The sequence below is a fragment of the Nicotiana sylvestris genome, chromosome 2, assembly GCF_000393655.2.
Source record: "Nicotiana sylvestris chromosome 2, ASM39365v2, whole genome shotgun sequence".
Taxonomy (NCBI): domain Eukaryota; kingdom Viridiplantae; phylum Streptophyta; class Magnoliopsida; order Solanales; family Solanaceae; genus Nicotiana; species Nicotiana sylvestris.
The window spans coordinates 154,121,720-154,143,224 of record NC_091058.1 but is presented as its reverse complement, the minus strand read 5'-3'; the positions used below and the strand labels follow the sequence as shown (position 1 = coordinate 154,143,224).

The 21,505-nt window shown below is 37.6% G+C and overlaps 1 protein-coding gene across 1 annotated transcript; it reads right to left on the bottom strand.

Moving 5' to 3' along the window:
• Positions 1–9,437: 9,437 nt before the first annotated feature.
• Positions 9,438–20,012, bottom strand: LOC104217574 (BURP domain protein RD22-like). Its single transcript, XM_070168272.1, has 3 exons — positions 19,930–20,012; positions 19,363–19,470; positions 9,438–10,059 (listed from the first exon to the last, which is right to left on the bottom strand). The coding sequence occupies exon 3, from the start codon at positions 9,995–9,997 to the stop codon at positions 9,704–9,706; it is 294 nt and encodes a 97-aa protein (XP_070024373.1). The 5' UTR covers positions 9,998–10,059; positions 19,363–19,470; positions 19,930–20,012; the 3' UTR covers positions 9,438–9,703.
• Between the last annotated feature and the right edge of the window lie 1,493 nt (positions 20,013–21,505).

Below are 21,505 nucleotides of genomic sequence, written 5' to 3'. Positions count from 1 at the left end.
ATCTGTTTGAGCTGTAACTCCTTGATTAAGAGGAGGTACTTGTATTAATTAACTCTGATTGTGATTGCTTCCATATTTGTGCTAAAACTTTACTTGTTACTTTATTTTCTACTTGTTTTCAAAGCTATAAATAATCTACCCTCTCTTCTTTAAGTTTTTCATTAACAAGACACGAACAACTGAGTTCAAAACACACGCTTACACATTCAAACTCTCTTTCTTTCTCTACTACTTATGCTACTGCCTTGTCTAGTCGGCTGAAAATCAAGGCTAGACTGTGGAATTCTGATTGCTTTACTTCTCTTTTCCTGCACTTTGCCTCTTCAACTGGTATGTCCCTAGTTTAAATTCTGAAACTCAAACCTATGTGTTCCCTTATTGTCAATCACTATCTCTTTCTGCACTGACTTAATGGCTCATGCTGTTGCACTTTTTGTTTATTGTTTTACTTAGCATACTTAAAATTCTGCCCTCTTTTGTTCAAATGTAATTAGCATGTTTACTTATTCCTGTTTATGTCTCTCAACCAGTATGTCTCCTAATGTACTTGATTCATGATTAATTATGTGTTTCTAATTTGGGTCCTCTATGTCCCCAACCCCTACTCCCCTGTTTGTAATTGCTGAAGTTGTGCTACTCTCTAAACTGGTTCTGTATGTGTGTTTTTGCTTTTATTCCTTGCTCCTTTTAAACACTCTTCTGTTGTTCTACAAACTTATTTCAAACATGTTGTTTTTAAAACTGCTTCAAGCACTCTCACATGCACTCTTAGATCATTAGGTTCTGCCCCTCTTATGTGAGCCTTACTTTGGGACCCTTGAGCTCCCTCTGAACCTGGACACATAAGAGTTGGCCCTTCCACACTACATTTACTCTTGGCTATGCAATTTGGGTGTGAGCACTTCTCAGGACCCCTTGAGGTCCTTAAGGAACTCTGACACACCCAGATATGAGAAAGGCTTTGGAACAACATTGGCATTTGAGGCGATTCATTACATAACTCAGAGAGGAAGTCAGAATCAGGTTTCATGTAGTTGTAACTTCTTAATTTTCATTTCTTATGTAATTCTATCATGGTTAGTAATAATTTGTAAACAAGTATTGGGGTGTCTAGTGAAAAGGGATGGAAAATATGCATGCTATAATTGTTAAAGGATAGAAAGCATGTTATTAGGCTTATACTCCTAATTGTGCACTAGAAACCATGTTTAGGATTCATACATGCATTAGAAAATTATGTTCTTAGGACCTATGTTTCTTGCTTCAGCACTTTATTCATTAGTCCATGCTTTATGTCTATCACTTAGAAATCCTGCTCCTAGGGCAATAACAACACTGGTATAAAAAGCTGTTATTTCAAAAATTCTACAAGTCTTGTGTACATTTAGAAATCATGCCTTAACGATTCTGTTTTCAACAACCTTGCAATTTGCATGTGCATATTAGATACCATGTTCTAGGATCTTGTTTGCATTTTCGTTTAAGATGCCTAGTTAATTATTGATTCATGAAAGGAGTAGTAAAGTAATAATTTTCACATTGTGATGTTTTCTAAATAAAATTGGCAATAATCTTTACAACTAGAACAACATGTTTTAGGTAATAAAAATAATCTCCAAACTGTCTTAATGACATGGAACAACTGCTGCATCTCGTTTTGTGCCTAGGCATGCCTTAGGTAATGACTTAAATAAAGCTGGAATTGCCTTTGTTTAATTATCAACTGTTAAAATCAGTAGGCAAACCTGATTCGGACTTCTTTTCAGAGTCATGTAATAAATTTGGTTCTGATGTTACCACTTAAACACCCTGCTTTAGGATTTTAAATTCAAACCTTAACTATGTATAGTCATGCTATCTATGTGCATTATCTGTGGAGGTATAACTGAGCCTTCTGCTTGTTTTTTATGTTTTCCCCCTTTAAATGCAGTCATACTTGTTTTGTATGTCGCATTAGTATTTTGCCTAAGGGTCTGCCTAGAACTTCCTTCTTATAGGATAGGAGTCTTAAATTCCTCCGGGACTGATAGAAAGGGACGGGTAACAGCATGCAATAGTGGTCGAGACCAACCCTCGCTTTAATTACCTTCACGGGGTGGGGAGGGTAGATATGGATATGATAACCGGTGCGCTAATACCACGTGTATCCCCTCTTTTGAGGGGTGTTATACCGGGTATTGCATTGATGTGATCCATATTACAAACAAACCTAGGACACCCCTTTTACATTCATAATCACCCTTAGGTTGTAACTCTTTTCAAAACCTTGTTTTCCTTAATCGTTTTCAGACACCTGAGTATTTAAACTTAAATCCCCTATTATTTGAGCCTCTACTTGTTTATTTGCTAATTGCACAAATTCACAAAAACTTTCTGGCCGAGAACCACACTAGTGGATCCTGAGGGGTGCCTAACACCTTCCCCTTAGGATAATTTCAAGCCCTTACCCTATCTATCTCTAGTTATCAAACATAGTTGTAGATAAACCCTCTAGGTGCCCTAATGTACCTTAAAAATCGTTAGGTGGTGACTCTTCAAAAACGCAATACCCAACTCCCAAAAGGAAATGAGTCATTATACCTCATGAATGTCGAAACCCAAACTCCTCTCCGCGGGGACGGAAAAAGGGGGTGTGGCACAAGCTGAGAAAAGAGATTGAGAAGATTACATCTGCTGGTGATTTACCATTGGACTTTCTCGTGGAGACAACACCCCTAGCAGCACATGCACCACCAGTAGCACAGACAGCATCAGAGACAGTAGTCGGCCATGTGAGCACGTGATTTTTGCCTCACAAGAATTACTTCAAAAGAAATCATAAATAATTTTTCTTTGTATACGATTTTGAATTTTTCGTAGCATTTTATCTGTACATGTTTATTTTATTCTAATTAAAGAAAAATACATAAAAATGGTAATATAGGTACATGTGCATTTAGGAATTAATGTTGCATTTTCATAATTAATTAATCATTGGTTTATGTAAAAGGATAAAATAAAATAAAAATACATTTTGGAATTAAATAAACCATAGTTGGTTTTAAAAGAAGAAAATATGCATTTAAAGTGTGTCATCGTGTGATTTTATTTTTAAAATATTTTTACTTGTGTGATAATTGTTGATAAGAGTTAATATTTTGTAGTTTGATTTTGGTTTTACATTTATTATTTTATTTTTAGAATTTTTGTTAAAGTGTTAATTAAAAGAAGAAAATGAAAAGAATTAAAAACATAGGGCCAATCAGATCTGGGCCAAAAAACTTTAAACCAAAAATGAGGCCCAAAACTTTCTCTATACCCAGCCAAATCCAGTCCACCTGCAGCCAATCCTAAACGATGTCGTATTGGAACTTTCCATCTGGACCGTCGATCAAGATGATCTAACGATCCAGTTCAATTCTCTTGTTAAACCAAACGACGTCGTATGGCTGTATTTGATCAGGACCATTCATTGTTGTTGATCCAATGGCTTCAAGGCCTCCCCATAACCCGATCCAATTTGCCCTCCCCGGGCCAACCCATACCCCTGTTTAAACCAAACGACACCGTATAAGTTTAACCCCTTTCATCCTGACCATTGATCGTAATAGATTTAACGGTTAAGATCAAAACAACCCCTCACTATATAAGCCCCAAATCCTTACCCCACCCCCCAAACCAAACACCCCCCCACTTCCTGTTCATATTCATCGTCTCCTTCGGAGACAGACCCAAACCCTAGTCGCCTTAGCTCCCCTTCACCTGAAACCCAGCGGCAACTACGCCGCCGGCCACCACCTTAACACCCTAGCTTCCCCAAGACATCCTCTTTCTAGATCTGATGCTAGTTTCCTTCGAATCATCACCGATCTTCTCGAATCTGCAGTCGAAAAGTTCGTCTGAAACTTCACCTATTCCTATGACCACCAAATTAACACCACAACATCCCCTGACCACCCTCTTCATGAATCTGGTAACCGTTTGGTTCGAATCTTCCCGGAACTTCTCGAATCTTCAATCGAAGATTCGAGCATAACTCAACTCACACCAAATCATCCCAAATTGATACCTAACACTCACCTGACCCCCCTGACCCCCCCTTAGGCCTACACCAACGAAGGTTTGGTTCGAATCAAGCCGAAAGTGTTCGAACCCCAAATCAGACCCTCAAGAACCCTAAAAATCTAAATCATGGAATCAGTCCAATTAAATGAAGATTTGGGGTCTAATAGACCTTAATCGAGGTATTCTCAGTTGATAATACTTCGATTAAAGTTTGTTCGACCTCAAAAATGTCCAAATTCAAGTTCGAGCCTGGGTCCGTATATTTCTGAGTTTCTGAGGTATTTTATTCATTTTTGTATTCATGTTTTTCTATCTATGTATCTGTTTAGTTTAGTTTTATTAATTTTCCATTTTTATCAATTAATTCTGCTCATCTCAATAGACCTTTTATTTGGTCCAAATTTGTCATTTGTTTATGATTACTGTAATTATTATGTGTGTGATCGATTAATAAGTTGCGTCGATTAGTTAGTTTCCATTTTAATTCTGTCAATAACACTGAAATTACCCGAATTGTCTCTTTCTTTGTTTGCTGATTTGATCAATGTCAGTTGTAATACGTAATCGTTCAATTAAGTTTCATTGAGTAGGTCATTCGTATAGTTTGAATCAATTGACATTCTGTTGTTTATAATTTTCAAATTGTTAGTCATCCGGTTAGTTCAGATGCTGTTTTGAGTATGAGCATTATTCTGAATCACTGGAACCTTCGTATTTGATGTAGTTTCTGCCGTAAAATGCTGGCTGAATTGGTTTTAGCTGTTAATCAAGTCAGTTTTGGTTAATTGACTAGTTAAACAGATTTTGATACAGTAGTTGTATTGGGCTAGGACAGTAAATCACAGTGGTTTTCAGGGGCAATTTGGGAATGAAACAATAGGAATAATATGTTAGTATTAGTGTGTTATTAGTGGAGTGTTAATGTCTTTAATTTAATGTGATAATGGGGAACAAAAGGAGTGGGGGCTGAAAATTAGGGAAAAGGTTTCCTTAATGGGATTTAAAGTAAAAAGAGTAGATTTTTAGTGGGAAATTCTGGTTTTTGAAAAGAAGAAGGGTCGGGCAAATTGTATAAAGAGGGAGGGAGACTGAAAGAGAAGGGGGAAAAATACTGGAAAAGGAGAGGAAACAAATTCAAAAAAAAATCAGAACTTTTACATTAAGAGTTAGTGTTGAGTTTGAACTTTTGCACTAAGAGTTGTCAGGCTGCTTTTCTTAAGTATTTGAAAATCAGAAACTATTGTTTCCTTGCATCTGTCTGTGTTTCATTTTGGTACTGTTGGGTTTTCAGTTTCGTTTGAGCTGGGTTTACTGGTTGTTGTTGTACTGCTTGGTGCTGATTGTCGCTGTTGTTAGCTACTGGTCTACTGATCTTCACCTTCTTCTTCTGTTTCTACTATCAGGTACACTTTCGAATCATTGTGATGCGGCTGTTGTAGTGAAAAGAAATACTCAAGTAGTCAAGTATTTAATTTTTATTTGCATGTTTAATAGTCAAATGATAGGCAGGTGTATAATCTACCTTTGTAATTCAAATTAAGAATATGGACGATGGAATTTATATTCGGCTAGAATTATTTGCTTTTGATTATAAACTGTAATTTGTAAACTATTAATAGTTTTCCAGTGTATGTTAGTTAGAATTCTATTTCATTTCGAATTAAGTATATTGAGTTGTTGGAATTAAACAAGTTTAGGTAATCCTAATTGGAGCCGGCATCGGTCTGAAATAACAAGTTAATCGTGAACATGCTGATAAACGTAGTTAAGGCATAAATTTGGACTAATTATGTGAATTAGGTATTAAGGTTTGGTTCAGACAGCTCGTTTGTTTAAAAAGGAGATTTGTTTGGTTTGAAGGGGTAAGTGTTTGAATAGGTTTAGTTCTGCCAGTTTTAGGCAGAAATAAAAAGGCCATTAATTTTATAGAATCCGTAGGCTTGACATATTTGAAGCGCGGTTCAATGTAGAAAGGATAAGAACCTTAATCCGATAGGTTATCCAAGTTAACGAGTTAGCTTCAACAAACTTTTGTAAGCACCAGTAATTAAGGTGGGTTTAGTTTCAAATAGTTGAAAAGCATTTAGTCCCAATGAATCAATTCGTCTAACAATGCGAGTTTAATCTAGCTATAGGTTAATTGGTTTCTTTTGAATATGTTATTTGTAGATGTCGTATTTTATTTATAATTTCAATTTTAGTAATCTTCTCTTCCAATAACATTTGTCTTAATCTAGCAATTAATATGTTACGTTTTTTTAGCATGTAATTAACTAGGATTATTTTCTTTTATTTTAGAGACCAACCTAAATAGAAATGTAGTCACTTTAGGACCGTTCTTCTAAAAAGAATGAGATGAGTCTCGCTGAATAAAAATATAAAAAGTGCGGGGCCTTCGGTAAATATGTATTTTAAAAATTGCTTAGACTTCGGAATGGACTGTGTAGCAAATTTTTACGGCCCTACCCAAAGTAGTGGATACGCTAGTCGATGTAGGCGCGCCTTTAATAATTTAATTTTCTTTAAACTGGGGTGCACATTTATGTGACCCAAATCCAAATCTCAACAGAGTCGAAATATGTCAATAACCACGGGTACATTGATGTGACGTGGTTCGAGATATATTTTCACATTGTTGCAATTCTCTATAAAAATAATAATAATAATAAAAGCGGCTAAAGGATAAAATTTGCATATAAGTTTATAATATGTATTATATCAGATAGTCAAGCTGAATATAACAGTTGAGCGACTGTGTTAGAACCACGGAACTCGGGAATGCCTAACACCTTCTCCCGGGTTAACAGAATTCCTTATCCGGATTTCTGGTTCGCGGACTGTAATACAGAGTCATTCTTTTCCTTGATTCGGGATTAAAATCGGTGACTTGGAACACCCTAAATCTCCCAAGTGGCGACTCTGAAATAAACAAACAAATCCCATTTCGATTGTCCTTTAATTGGAAAAAACTCTTTCACCCTTCGCGGGGACGGAAAAAGGAGGTGTGACAGGCCAGTCTCAGGATCCGGTTGCCACTTCCCACACTACTGAGGAGATGATCCAGATGCTCAGCAGCCTAGTTGTCCCTCAACCGGTTGATGATGAGATACCAGTTTAAGATCAAGGATCTGGGAAGACTATATTATTTCCATGGCCTTAAAGTTTTGTATACAGCTGATGGTGTGATCATTTCACAAAGAAATTTTGCCCAGGACATGCTAAAGGAATATGACTGCCTCTCCTACATTAGTCTTTCTAGTTCTCTTGATCCCAATGAGAAGTTGAGGGCCAAAGAGGGAAAACCATTGTCAGATCCTCCATACCACAGAAAACTTGTAGGAAAATTAAACTTCCTTATAACACCAGATTAGACATAGCCTTCAGTGTATAATATCTCAGTCAATTCATGCAGGATCCCAGAGAACCACATTTGAAAGCAGCCTTTTACTTGCTTAGGTATTTGAAGAGTGATCCCACTCTAGAAATTTTGCTGTCCAATGACTCTGACTGTAGTCCGAAGGGATACTGTGACTCAAATTGGGAAGCTTGCCCAAATTTTAGGAGATCAGTTACTGCATATATAGTCCTACTCAGAACAACCCAATTTGTTGGAAGTCCAAGAAACAAGAAATAATTTTCTTGTCATGTGCAGAAGCAGAATACAGGTCCTTGAGGAATGTTGCAGGGGAACTGACTTGGTTGTGAAGACTCTTTGATGAGCTTACTATCTCTTATCCTAAGCCAGTCTCAGTTTTTTGTGACAACTAATGTGCTCTGTACATAGCCAAAAATCCTGTTTTTCATGAAAGAACTAAACATATCGAAGTTGATTGCCATTTTGTGAGAGACAAACTTCACGAGGGCCACATTTCTTTACATCACATTGCCAGTGGTGCTCAACTAGCAGATGTCCTTACCAAAGCCCTAACTGGTGTCAAACATTCTTCTTTTTTAAGCAAGTTGGGCATGAAACCTTCACCTCAATCTTGAGGGGAGTATTGAGCTGTATTTATGTTTTATGCTTCTATGTCTAGCTTTTACTATCTTAACGTTTATCTTTACATGTTGTACAGTTAGTTACAGTAAGTTAGTGGCTTAACTATCAATTAGCAGTCTGTTAGAGTTAGTTTCTTTTGTCTTGTTTTCGTGTATATATACACTGTTAGATAGCAACACCAAAACACAGTTCATTCTCTCATTTCTCGGAACCAGACTTCTCCTTCTCTCTTTCATGCGAAGCTTCTAGAGCTCTTCGATGGAGCTCAATCAAGGAACAAATTACTCATCCATGGTGTAAATTGACAGAGGGCATATCAAATCATATCTTGTTCGCTTCAATTGTTTCTATTTATCTGTCCTTTGTTATCATCCTCACCATCCTCAAAAAATTTAAACTTTTGATGGATGACACTAAACTTTAAAATTTAATTTCAGCTGCTGAACAAATACTTTTCTAAGTCCATAGTTCTTAACTAGTTCTTTATCAACATCTCTGATTAGTATATATCAAATTTAAGGCCATCGGAAGTCGGAACAAGCTCTTAGAAGTTTATTAGGTTCTTCAAAGGATTTATCTTTCTAATATTTACTGTCTTTTCGTTTATGTTTGCTGCAGTAGAGGTTATTCCACATTCTTTCTCTATCCCCTTTTGATTGTTACGATGGAACAAGTTTTTTTACTTGATTGGATGTTATCACATTTAGATGATTAGTTTCAGATATTATTTGTCAATATTGACTGTAAGTGTAAGTGAAGATTAACACAATTGCTCCAGACTAAGTCTAATTCAAGGAAAAGGTTAAAGGCACCAGTCTACACCACCAGATTCATCCTTTTGTGCGAGTAAAATAGTTATTAAAGATTAATCATGTCATCAAACAACATTTATAATTAACATGGCAGGTTTTCTTGGTTGAATACTTACTAGTACTTAATTATCAATAATTTTACTTTTGTCGGAGAGAGCTTTCGCCTAATCTTCAGAATTAGTCCACTTATTTTGAGCAGTATCTTTTGCAAAAATCAAATTTTAGATACGTATTTGGCATAGTAGAGCTTGGAGTAAAATTATACATTATTTTTATTTCTAATATTACTTGATTAACAATTAATTTTACGCTCATATAGGTTGTTGCATAATTTTTATATAAGCACCATCTCACTTAGTATAAAACTAAAAAAGAATCAAATACTTATGATGTTATCAGTGTTACTGCTGTAGAATAACACACCAAAGACTCGCTGGTTATCTGATGACATTTCTAAAATTTAACAATCAACTGGGATTTCTGAAATTGAATTTTTGCAATATTCTCGCAACTTTAGACCTCGAAAATTAAATTATTCACCCGGATATTGATCATGAAATCATTAGAGATCAAAGAAAAATATGTACCGTAAAGCCAGAATCATATCCATTTATTATAAAAATATATACATTACGGATAAAAGGCAGAGTACTGCAAAAGGCAAACCACCAAATTCTTTCACGACAATCTATGACTTAGCTGTCGGATAGCTTAGTGGCCTCTTTAGAAGGAATAAAGGTGATCTGATCATCCTGAAGGAAATGACAAATAGGGGTAGTTCCAGGCTTAACTTTGAGCAGTACAAAAGGCAATCCTTTGGGGTTCCAAAAAGATGTATCTTTGTGGCACACTAATACTGCTTTAACTTTTGTTCCATCAGCACAACCATGGATACCATAAATATCTTGGTACGTCCTCCAACATGGCAATTATAAACTGCAAATGCATAACTAAGTTTGTGGCATACCAAGTTATCTCCATCAGTTATCTCTTGAACTTCTTCAATGGTGTACTTTTGCAACATTTGAGTTTCCCCTTCAACTTCTGTTGTAACTGCATGAACATTATTTGTTCCTAGCATGTTTAAGCTGATATCCACCATAGACTCCAAAGAAGAAGTACACATTTTCTTCTCTCCATTCATCGATGGCTCTTCACAATGTCTGATAGTTTCCTCAATAGTTTGAGCATCCTTTGAGCTACTATCTATTAAAAAATAATTTAGAATTTCTGGAACTTTTTCCAATAAGAAGGGAATCGATCCACAAATTGGCGAGACAAAAAAGGTGCTTCATTTTTATTTTTTAGAGATGGAAAATTGATTACTTTTCCTTTCTCCAATTTCTTTTCTAAGAAGTAAGGTTTGGTAAAGGTAATTATCTTTAACATCACTCTTGGCACTGCTTCCTTCAGTTACTTGTTGGATATTATTCACGGTGGTAGCATGATGCATGTAACGGCTTTCCCTTTTGAGATGACGAACCTCATCCTCTGCAGCAGCACGACGCAAAGCATGAACTCCATTGATGATGTCCATCTCATTGAAGAAATATTAGGCATGTGCCTAACAAAAGTTTTTTTGGTTTGGTAATCAACCTTGTTGACCTGGTTTGGTTAGGTAGCCAACCTTGTTGAATTAGTTTGGTTTGGCAGCCAACCTTGTTGAATTTCTTTGGTTTGATAGCCAACTTTGTTGAATTGTGAAAAGTGTGTGTATATTGTCAAATATTGTAGACTTTAGAGGGTGAAGCTTTGGCTATAAAAGGAGAGCTTCAACTCTCATTTCGACACACCAACAAAGAGAGAAAGAAAGAGTGAGGTTTCACAGACAAGGTATAAGAAAATAGTCTGTGAGGAAAATAGAGAGTGAGCGATATTGTAGTGAGGTGGGAATATCAAAAGAGGGTTATTTCTTTTGAGTGTTGTAGTGGTCTTTGGAGTATTTATCTCCGACCTACAAAGTGTAAAATTCCTTACTATAGTGATATCAGTTGCTCCTCTCGGGGTCGTGGTTTTTTCCCTTATTAAAAGGGTTTTCCACGTAAAAATCTTGGTGTCGTTGTTACTCTTTTATTCTTGTTAATTACCGTATCTCGGTGCTACATTATTATTCCACTTTTATTACCGTGAATATTATTTTGGCAAGGGGTTTATTCCCAACAACTGGTATCAGAGCACAGGTTCTGCTCGTTCACTGAAATACTATTCACTATCGGTACTACTATACTCGGTGAAAAATAAATGTCCGGAGTAAAGTACGAGGTAGCAAAATTCAACGGAGATAACGGTTTCTCAACATGGCAAAGAAGAATGAGAGATCTGCTCATCCAACAAGGATTACACAAGGTTCTAGATGTTGATTCCAAAAAGCATGATACCATGAAAGCTGAGGATTTGGCTGACTTGGATGAAAGAGCTGCTAGTGGAATCAGGTTGCACTTATCAGATGATGTGGTAAATAACATCATTGATGAAGACACTGCACGTGGAATTTGGACAAGGTTGGAAAGCCTATACATGTCCAAAACGCTGACAAATAAATTGTACCTGAAGAAGCAGTTATACGCCCTACACATGAGTGAAGGTACGAATTTTTTGTCACATTTAAATGTGTTTAACGGACTAATCACACAGCTTGCCAACCTCGGAGTGAAAATCGAGGAAGAAGATAAAGCCATCTTGCTATTGAACTCGTTGCCATCTTCGTACGATAATTTGGCAACAACCATCCTGCACGGTAAGACTACTATTGAGTTGAAAGATGTCACATCGGCTCTTCTACTCAATGAGAAGATGAGAAAGAAGCCTGAAAATCAAGGACAGACTCTCATCACAGAAGGTAGAGGCAGGAGTTATCAAAGGAGTTCGAACAACTATGGTAGATCCGGAGCTCGTGGGAAGTCAAAGAACCGATCCAAATCAAGAGTCAGAAATTGCTACAACTGTAATCAACCAGGTCACTTCAAAAGAGATTGCCCAAATCCAAGGAAGGGCAAAGGTGAAACCAGTGGCCAGAAGAATGACGACAACACAGCCGCCATGGTGCAAAATAATGATAATGTTGTCCTCTTTATAAATGAGGAAGAGGAATGCATGCACCTGTCAGGTCCAGAGTCGGAATGGGTGGTTGACACAGCGGCATCTCACCATGCCACACCGGTAAGAGATCTTTTTTGCAGATATGTAGCAGGTGATTTCGGCACAGTGAAAATGGGTAACACAAGTTACTCAAAGATTGCGGGGATTGGTGACATTTGTATCAAGACAAATGTCGGATGCACATTGGTTCTAAAGGATGTGCGGCATGTACCTGATTTGCGGATGAACTTGATCTCGGGAATTGCTTTAGACCGAGATGGATACGAGAGTTATTTTGCAAATCAAAAGTGGAGACTCACTAAGGGATCATTGGTGATTGCAAAGGGAGTTGCTCGTGGCACGTTGTACAGGACAAATGCAGAAATATGCCAAGGTGAATTGAACGCGGCACAAGATGAGATTTCTGTAGATTTGTGGCACAAAAGAATGGGTCATATGAGCGAGAAGGGATTGCAGATTCTTGCCAAGAAATCACTCATTTCTTATGCCAAAGGTACAACGGTAAAACCTTGTGACTACTGTTTATTTGGTAAGCAGCATAGAGTCTCATTTCAGACATCGTCTGAAAGAAAATTGAATATACTTGATTTAGTATATTCTGATGTTTGCGGCCCAATGGAAATTGAATCAATGGGCGGTAACAAATATTTTGTTACTTTTATTGATGATGCTTCACGAAAATTATGGGTTTATATTTTGAAAACCAAAGATCAGGTGTTTCAAGTTTTCCAGAAATTTCATGCTCTAGTAGAAAGGGAGACGGGTCGAAAGCTAAAGCGCCTCCGAAGTGACAATGGAGGTGAGTACACTTCAAGGGAATTTGAAGAGTATTGTTCAAGTCATGGGATCAGACATGAAAAGACAGTTCCTGGAACCCCACAGCACAATGGCGTAGCCGAGAGGATGAACCGCACCATTGTGGAGAAGGTGAGAAGCATGCTCAGAATGGCTAAACTGCCTAAGTCATTCTGGGGTGAAGCAGTTCAGACAGCCTGTTACCTGATCAATAGGAGTCCATCAGTTCCGTTGGCGTTTGAAATCCCAGAGAGAGTTTGGACCAACAAGGAGGTGTCCTACTCGCATCTGAAGGTGTTCGGTTGCAGAGCTTTTGCACATGTACCAAAAGAGCAGAGAACAAAGCTGGATGATAAATCTGTTCCCTGCATATTTATCGGATATGGAGATGAAGAGTTCGGGTACAGACTGTGGGATCCTGTAAAGAAGAAGGTCATCAGAAGCAGAGATGTAGTCTTCCGAGAAAGTGAAGTTGGAACTGCTGCTGATATGTCAGAAAAGGCGAAGAATGGTATAATTCCTAACTTTGTTACTATTCCTTCTACTTCTAACAATCCCACAAGTGCAGAAAGTACGACCGACGAGGTTGCCGAGCAGGGGGAGCAACCTGGTGAGGTTATTGAGCAGGGGGAGCAACTTGATGAAGGTGTCGAGGAAGTGGAGCACCCCACTCAGGGAGAAGAACAACCTCAACCTCTGAGGAGATCAGAGAGGCCAAGGGTAGAGTCATGCAGGTACCCTTCCACAGAGTATGTCCTCATCAGTGATGAGGGGGAGCCAGAAAGTCTTAAGGAGGTGTTGTCCCATCCAGAAAAGAACCAGTGGATGAAAGCTATGCAAGAAGAGATGGAATCTCTACAGAAAAATGGCACATACAAGCTGGTTGAACTTCCAAAGGGTAAAAGACCACTCAAATGCAAATGGGTCTTTAAACTCAAGAAAGATGGAAATGGCAAGCTGGTCAGATACAAAGCTCGATTGGTGGTTAAAGGCTTCGAACAAAAGAAAGGTATTGATTTTGACGAAATTTTCTCACCTGTTGTCAAAATGACTTCTATTCGAACAATTTTGAGCTTAGCAGCTAGCCTAGATCTTGAAGTGGAGCAGTTGGATGTGAAAACTGCATTTCTTCATGGAGATTTGGAAGAGGAGATTTATATGGAGCAGCCAGAAGGATTTGAAGTAGCTGGAAAGAAACACATGGTGTGCAAATTGAATAAGAGTCTTTATGGATTGAAGCAGGCACCAAGGCAGTGGTACATGAAGTTTGACTCATTCATGAAAAGTCAAACATACCTAAAGACCTATTCTGATCCATGTGTATACTTCAAAAGATTTTCTGAGAATAACTTTATTATATTGTTGTTGTATGTGGATGACATGTTAATTGTAGGAAAAGACAAGGGGTTGATAGCAAAGTTGAAAGGAGATCTGTCCAAGTCATTTGATATGAAGGACTTGGGCCCAGCACAACAAATTCTAGGGATGAAGATAGTTCGAGAGAGAACAAGTAGAAAGTTGTGGCTATCTCAGGAGAAGTACATTGAACGTGTACTAGAACGCTTCAACATGAAGAATGCTAAGCCAGTCAGCACACCTCTTGCTGGTCATCTAAAGTTGAGTAAGAAGATGTGTCCTACAACAGTGGAGGAGAAAGGGAACATGGCTAAAGTTCCTTATTCTTCAGCAGTCGGAAGCTTGATGTATGCAATGGTATGTACTAGACCTGATATTGCTCACGCAGTTGGTGTTGTCAGCAGGTTTCTTGAAAATCCTGGAAAGGAACATTGGGAAGCAGTCAAGTGGATACTCAGGTACCTGAGAGGTACCACGGGAGATTGTTTGTGCTTTGGAGGATCTGATCCAATCTTGAAGGGCTATACAGATGCTGATATGGCAGGTGACATTGACAACAGAAAATCTACTACTGGATATTTGTTTACATTTTCAGGGGGAGCTATATCATGGCAGTCTAAGTTGCAGAAGTGTGTTGCACTTTCAACAACTGAAGCAGAGTACATTTCCGCTACAGAAACTGGCAAGGAGATGGTATGGCTCAAACGGTTCCTTCAAGAGCTTGGATTGCATCAGAAGGAGTATGTCGTCTATTGTGACAGTCAAAGTGCAAAAGACCTTAGCAAGAACTCTATGTACCATGAAAGGACCAAACACATTGATATGAGATATCATTGGATTCGAGAAATGGTAGATAATGAATCTCTAAAAGTCTTGAAGATTTCTAAAAGTGAGAATCCCGCAGATATGCTGACCAAGGTGGTACCAAGGAACAAGTTCGAGCTATGCAAAGAACTTGTCGGCATGCACTCAAACTAGAAGACAGTGCTATCTCCTCTAGATGAATGAGACTGGAGGGGGAGATTGATGATGTCCATCTCATTGAAGAAATATTAGGCATGTGCCTAATAAAAGTTTCTGTGGTTTGGTAATCAACCTTGTTGACTTGGTTTGGTTAGGTAGCCAACCTTGTTGAATTAGTTTGGTTTGATAGCCAACCTTGTTGAATTTTTTTGGTTTGGTAGCCAACTTTGTTGAATTGTGAAAAGTGTGTGTATATTGTCAAATATTGTAGACTTTAGAGGGTGAAGCTTTGGCTATATAAAAGAGAGCTTGAACTCTCATTTCTACACACCAACAAAGAGAGAAAGAAAGAGTGAGGTTTCACAGATAAGGTATAAGAAAATAGTCTGCGAGGAAAATAGAGAGTGAGCGATATTGTAGTGAGGTAGGAATATCAAAAGAGGGTTATTTCTTTTGAGTGTTGTAGTGGTCTTTGGAGTATTTATCTCTAACCTACAAAGTGTAAAATTCCTTACTATAGTGATATCAGTTGCTCCTCTCGGGGCCGTGGTTTTTTCCCTTATTAAAAGGGTTTTTCACGTAAAAATCTTGGTGTCGTTGTTACTCTTTTATTCTTGTTAATTACCGTATCTCGGTACTACATTATTATTCCACTTTTATTACCGTGAATATTATTTTGGCAAGTGGTTTATTCCCCACAATAACGTTGGTGTAAACCATGATATATTTTCTCCATAGTGGGAGTGTTTTCTTGTTTCAACTCACGAACCTCATCTTCTATAGCATCACGATCATAACCATATGGTTTGTGCAAGCTATAGTATGCTTTCTCCTTAGTGGCCGTGTTATCTTGTTTCAGCTCACGAACCTCATCTTCTATAGCAGCACAAGCATAACCATATGGTTTGTGCAAACCATAGTATAATTTCTCCTTAGTGGCAGTGTTATCTTGTTTTACCTCACGAACCTCATCCTCTGTAGCAACACGATCATAACCATATGGTTTGTGCAAACCATAGTATACTTTGTCCTTAGTGGCAGTGCTAGCTTGTTTCAGCTCATGAACCTCATCTTCTGTAGTAGCACAATCATAACCATATGGTTTGTGCAAACCATAGTATACTTTATCCTTAGTGTCAGTGTTGTCTTGTTTTAGCTCACGAACCTCTTCCTCCGTAGCAGCACGATCATAACCATACAGTTTGTTCAAACCATGGTATATTTTGTCCTATGTGGCAGTGTTAGCTTGTTTCAGCTCATGAACCTCATCTTCTGTAGCAGCACGATCGTAACCATATGGTTTGTGCAAACCATAGTAAACTTTCTCTTTAGTGGCCGTTTAATCTTGTTTCAGCTCATGAACCTCATCTTCTGTAGCAGCACGATCATAACCATATGGTTTGTGCAAAACATAATTTACTTTCTCCTTAGTGGCAGTGTTGTCTTGTTTCAGCTCACGAACCTCATCCTCCGTAGCAGCGCGATCATAACCGTACGGATTTTGCAAACCATAGTATACTTTCTCCTTAGTGGCAGTGTTATCTTGTTTTAGCTCATGAACCTCATCTTCTGAAGCAACACGATCATAACCATATGGTTTGCGCAATCCATAGTATACTTTCTCCTTAGTGGCCGGTTTATCTTATTTCAGCTTATGAACCTCATCTTCTGTAGTAACACGATCATAACCATATGGTTTGTGCAAACCATAGTATACTTTATCCTTAGTGGCAGTGTTGTCTTGTTTTAGCTCACGAACCTCATTCTCTGTAGCAGCACGATCATAACCATACGGTTTGCGCAAACCATAGTATACTTTCTCCTTAGTGGCCATATTATCTTGTTTCAGCTCATGAACCTCATCTTCTGTAGAAGCACGATCATAACCATATGGTTTGTGCAAAACATAATATACTTTCTCATTAGTGGCAGTGTTGTCTTATTTCAGCTCACGAACCTCATCCTCCGTAGCGCGAGATCATAACCATACGGATTTTGCAAACCATAGTATACTTTCTCCTTAGTGGCAATGTTGTCTTGTTTTAGCTCACGAACCTCATTCTCTGTAGCAGCACGATCATAACCATACGGTTTGCGCAAACCATAGTATACTTTCTCCTTAGTGGCCATATTATCTTGTTTCAGCTCATGAACCTCATCTTTTGTAGCAGCACGATCATAACCATATGGTTTGTGCAAAACATAATATACTTTCTCTTTAGTGGCAGTGTTGTCTTGTTTCAGCTCACGATCCTCATCCTCCGTAGCAGCGCGATCATAACCATACGGATTTTGCAAACCATAGTATACTTTCTCCTTAGTGGCAGTGCTATCTTGTTTTAGCTCATGAACCTCATCTTCTGAAGCAGCACGATCATAACCATATGGTTTGCGCAATCCATAGTATACTTTCTCCTTAGTGGCCGGTTTATCTTGTTTCAGCTTATGAACCTCATCTTCTGTAGCAGCACGATCATAACCATATGGTTTGTGCAAACCATAGTATACTTTCTCCTTAGTGGCAGTGTTGTCTTGTTTTAGCTCACGAACCTCATTCTCCGTAGCAGCACGATCATAACCATACGGTTTGCGCAAACCATAGTATACTTTCTCCTTAGTGGCCATATTATCTTGTTTCAGCTCATGAACCTCATCTTCTGTAGCAGCACAATCATAACCATATGGTTTATGCAAACCATAGTATACTTTCTCCTTAGTGGCAATGCTATCTTGTTCCAGCTCACGAACCTCATCCTCCGCAGCAGTACGATCATAACCATATGGTTTGCGCAAACCATACTATACTTTCTCCTTATTGGCAGTATTATCTTGTTTCAGCTCACGAACCTAATCTTCCATTGCAGCGCGATCATAACCATTTTTTTTTTGTGCAAACCATAGTGTACTTTTTCCTTAGTGTCAGTGTTACCTTGTTTTAGCTCATTAATCTCATTATCTGTAGAAATACAATGACAATCATTTTTCTCAAATGGTTGAATAATGACCAAATTAAGTGGCTCTTCAATTATGGTGCTCAAGAAAAAGAGTTTGGTCGCTGAAAAAGGCAGTTATCTTGCCAAAGCTCATTTGGATGACAATCATTTTTCTCCGATCCTACGCATGTAATGATATTCCATAGTGAAATGCAGTAAATTCTTGTTTTCTCTCAATATGATCATGAGGTCTAGAAACAATATTAACAGCCACTCGGAAATTAAACCATGCACCGGTCACATGTGTAGTAGTTCAATTGAGCAATATAGGTCATTTGCAGGGATCACATAGGAAGATTAATTATGGCATTTGCTCAATCAGTTGGAAAAGTTAGCAGCAACATGCTGAAGCTAAGGTTACTCTTGCTAGAATTATACGTTGGTGTATCCAGAATAATTTGGAGAAGATCATATTGGAAAGTGACTCTTTGCTAGTCATATATATGATAAGAGGAAGGTCCATTGGCAGATGATGGAAATTATTAAACAGATTTCAATATCTTATTTGCCAGGTTAATCACTGTTATAGGGAGGCTAATCAAGTCGCAGATGCACTAGCCAAGTGGAGTATTGAAAATGATGAACTGCAGATATGATCCTCAAGCGATTTACCTGGCGCTACTAGAGCTCGGGCCTTACATTTTAGACAATATTCAGATGCTGTCTTTTAGGCATAACAGAGGAAGAATGTATTTTTTGTAATATAATAAGTGTAGAGGGCATGGGTGATTGAAGCTTATATCTATTATCTTTTGTAGATGGATCAAGCTGTAGGTTTAGCTTTATCACTCCTTTTGTTTACTAGAAATTGTGAACTGGTGCTAATCCAGTCCAGGTCTTCTAGTGAGGTTTGTACGTTCACTCTGATGCCTCTTTTCCTTGTATTTTTTCTGGTTTAATGATAGGGCCATGCCACCATATGGCATAATTAATTAAAAAAATTGAACAATATAGGTAAGTTAGCTCGGATGTTAACAAATTTGAAATAGGAATTAATCTACAACTCACATATGTAAAGTTGGATAATAGAGGTAGATAAAAAGTGCAACAAAAGTATAATCGAGGGGTAAATATTCTTATTTCTTGAACATAAAATATCAAAGAAGTTAAATAAATGTACCAGATAAACTTTTAAGTTAAAGGTAGCTTAACCACACCTAATGATATATAAATATAAATGTCACAATACGCATAAAGACATATGGGAAGACAAGTCAAACGCACGACACAAACAAGTGAAGTGATAGAAATGTGCTGCGTTCTCTCAACATGCAAAACAATATCCCTTGAGTTGAAGACAAACCTGCTTGGGGAAGGCAATCCTTGATGACTTTGGGGATTGAGTGTTGGGCAATTTTACTTTCCAATAAACTTCTGGTGATATAGCTGCATGACTTGCTACAAAACCAGGCTGCATATATACAACAATAAACATTTTTTTTTGTTAATTAGTTTCTCCCATGTAAACAATAAGTAGAATCAGACGAGGAGCCAAAATTTGATTGTGTACATATTTATTAAATATATTAACACAAATACAAAGTTTGAATTAAAATTACAGGTTCAACTGAACGTTGTTTGATCCCATAGCCTACTTTCTAGCTCCATCTCTTAGTAGAACGGTGTTTTTTCCCATTACGGCAACTTTGATTTTATAATACTTTGATTGTCAAAGAGTATATGAGCATATAAGTTAGGTTGACTGAAGTATATCCTACGACTATTATCAACCATCTCGATAACTCTTTCAAAATCCATGGCGATTTTGGCAGTACGAATGATATTTTCAGAATTAAATGATTACTAGAAATGACGAAAAATAAATTTTGATAGATAAGACGAAAACTATATATATAAAATTGCAACTCACCCAAAAAATGGTGAGCGAGTATAGGAGCTGCAACTTCATTAAATTTGCTACTGTAGAGTGTAGAATAGCTAAAAGACTGAAAGCAAAAGATGGATTCAACCAGAACAGAAACTGTCAATTTATATGCATGGATCTAATACCACCCACTTAATCAAAACAGCAATTCGAGATTAATTAGTGCTCAATTATTGTTGCGCTGACATCAACGGTCATGAATCATCACTACGTGCATGGATTACTTAAGACTTATTTTATTGTGCAGTAGGCGGCAAAAGCTAAATGAAAGTGTGAAAATAATTGTTTATAATAAGTAGAACTAATTATTCAAAAAATAAGGTAAAAAATATTTTACTACGTACAACTGGATCATATATATATATAGACAGAGATAATTCTAAAATTATTTACATAATCGTATTTAAGTTAAAGTCAAATATCTCATATGGGAACACTACAAGAAAAGGCTCATTTTGTGGGGTATTTTTAAGTTTTGTGGCGGTTTTTGACCCCTGCAAAATGAATTGTGACGGTTTCAAAAAACGCCACAGTTACCTTCGCCACGAGCATTTCTATGGCAATTTTGTAAAACCTCCACGACGACTGCCACAATATAAATTTTTAATTTGTGGCGGTTTTTAAAGGCAATTGGCGACGATTTGTAACACCCAAAATATGATCTCTGTGTTTTTAAAAAAAATAATGTAAGAGGGTTATAAACCCCACAATTTGATCTCAATCTTTTAAAAAAAATAATCATTGGCACCTTATAACTGCCACAATAGTGGAAAATATTAATTCAAGGATTCAAAAAATAAACTCAATAACTCATACAACATAAATCCAATTCCATTAAGAATATCTATAGTAACAAACATCAACACATTCAAATTCATATCACACTAAAGTTATAAAAACACATATTTGATAATTTAAACATTATACATGCTACAGTTGCCCATAATAAGTAAATATGCAGATGTGCTAAGTATTTGCTTGGCGATTTGTATTGCTGTCACCTGATCATATTCTCACATCCACCGAATAAAGCAGGCTCACTCTACACATCACATGCTGAAACAGAGAATTTTGATCAAAAACTTATAAAGGAATAAAATTTTACCAACAAGCTAAAAGGAAGATCTGGGTATATAAATAAACGAAAGGTCTGATTCTTCTTATGGAGCCGCTTAGAGGATAAAGGGGTCCCGAGTAACTATATTAGGGTGATTAAAGACATGTATGATGGAGCTAAGACTCGGGTTAGGACAGTAGGAGGCGACTCTGAACACTTTCCAGTTATTACGGGGTTGCACCAAGGGTCTGCGCTCAGCCCATTCCTATTTGCCCTGGTGATGGATGCACTGACTCATCATATTCAAGGGGAGGTTCCATGGTGCATGCTATTTGCTGATGACATTATTCTAATTGACGAGACAAGAGGCGGCGTCAACGAGAGGCTAGAGATTTGGAGACATGCTCTTGAGTCTAAAGGTTTCAAGTTGAGTAGGACGAAGACGGAATACCTCGAGTGCAAATTTGGAGTTGAGCCGACGGAAGCGGGAGTTGAAGTGAGGCT

Bases quoted from the DNA above. Each gene is read 5' to 3' on its own strand.
- LOC104217574 (XM_070168272.1), bottom strand. From the start codon at position 9,997: ATGAATGGAGAGAAGAAAATGTGTACTTCTTCTTTGGAGTCTATGGTG.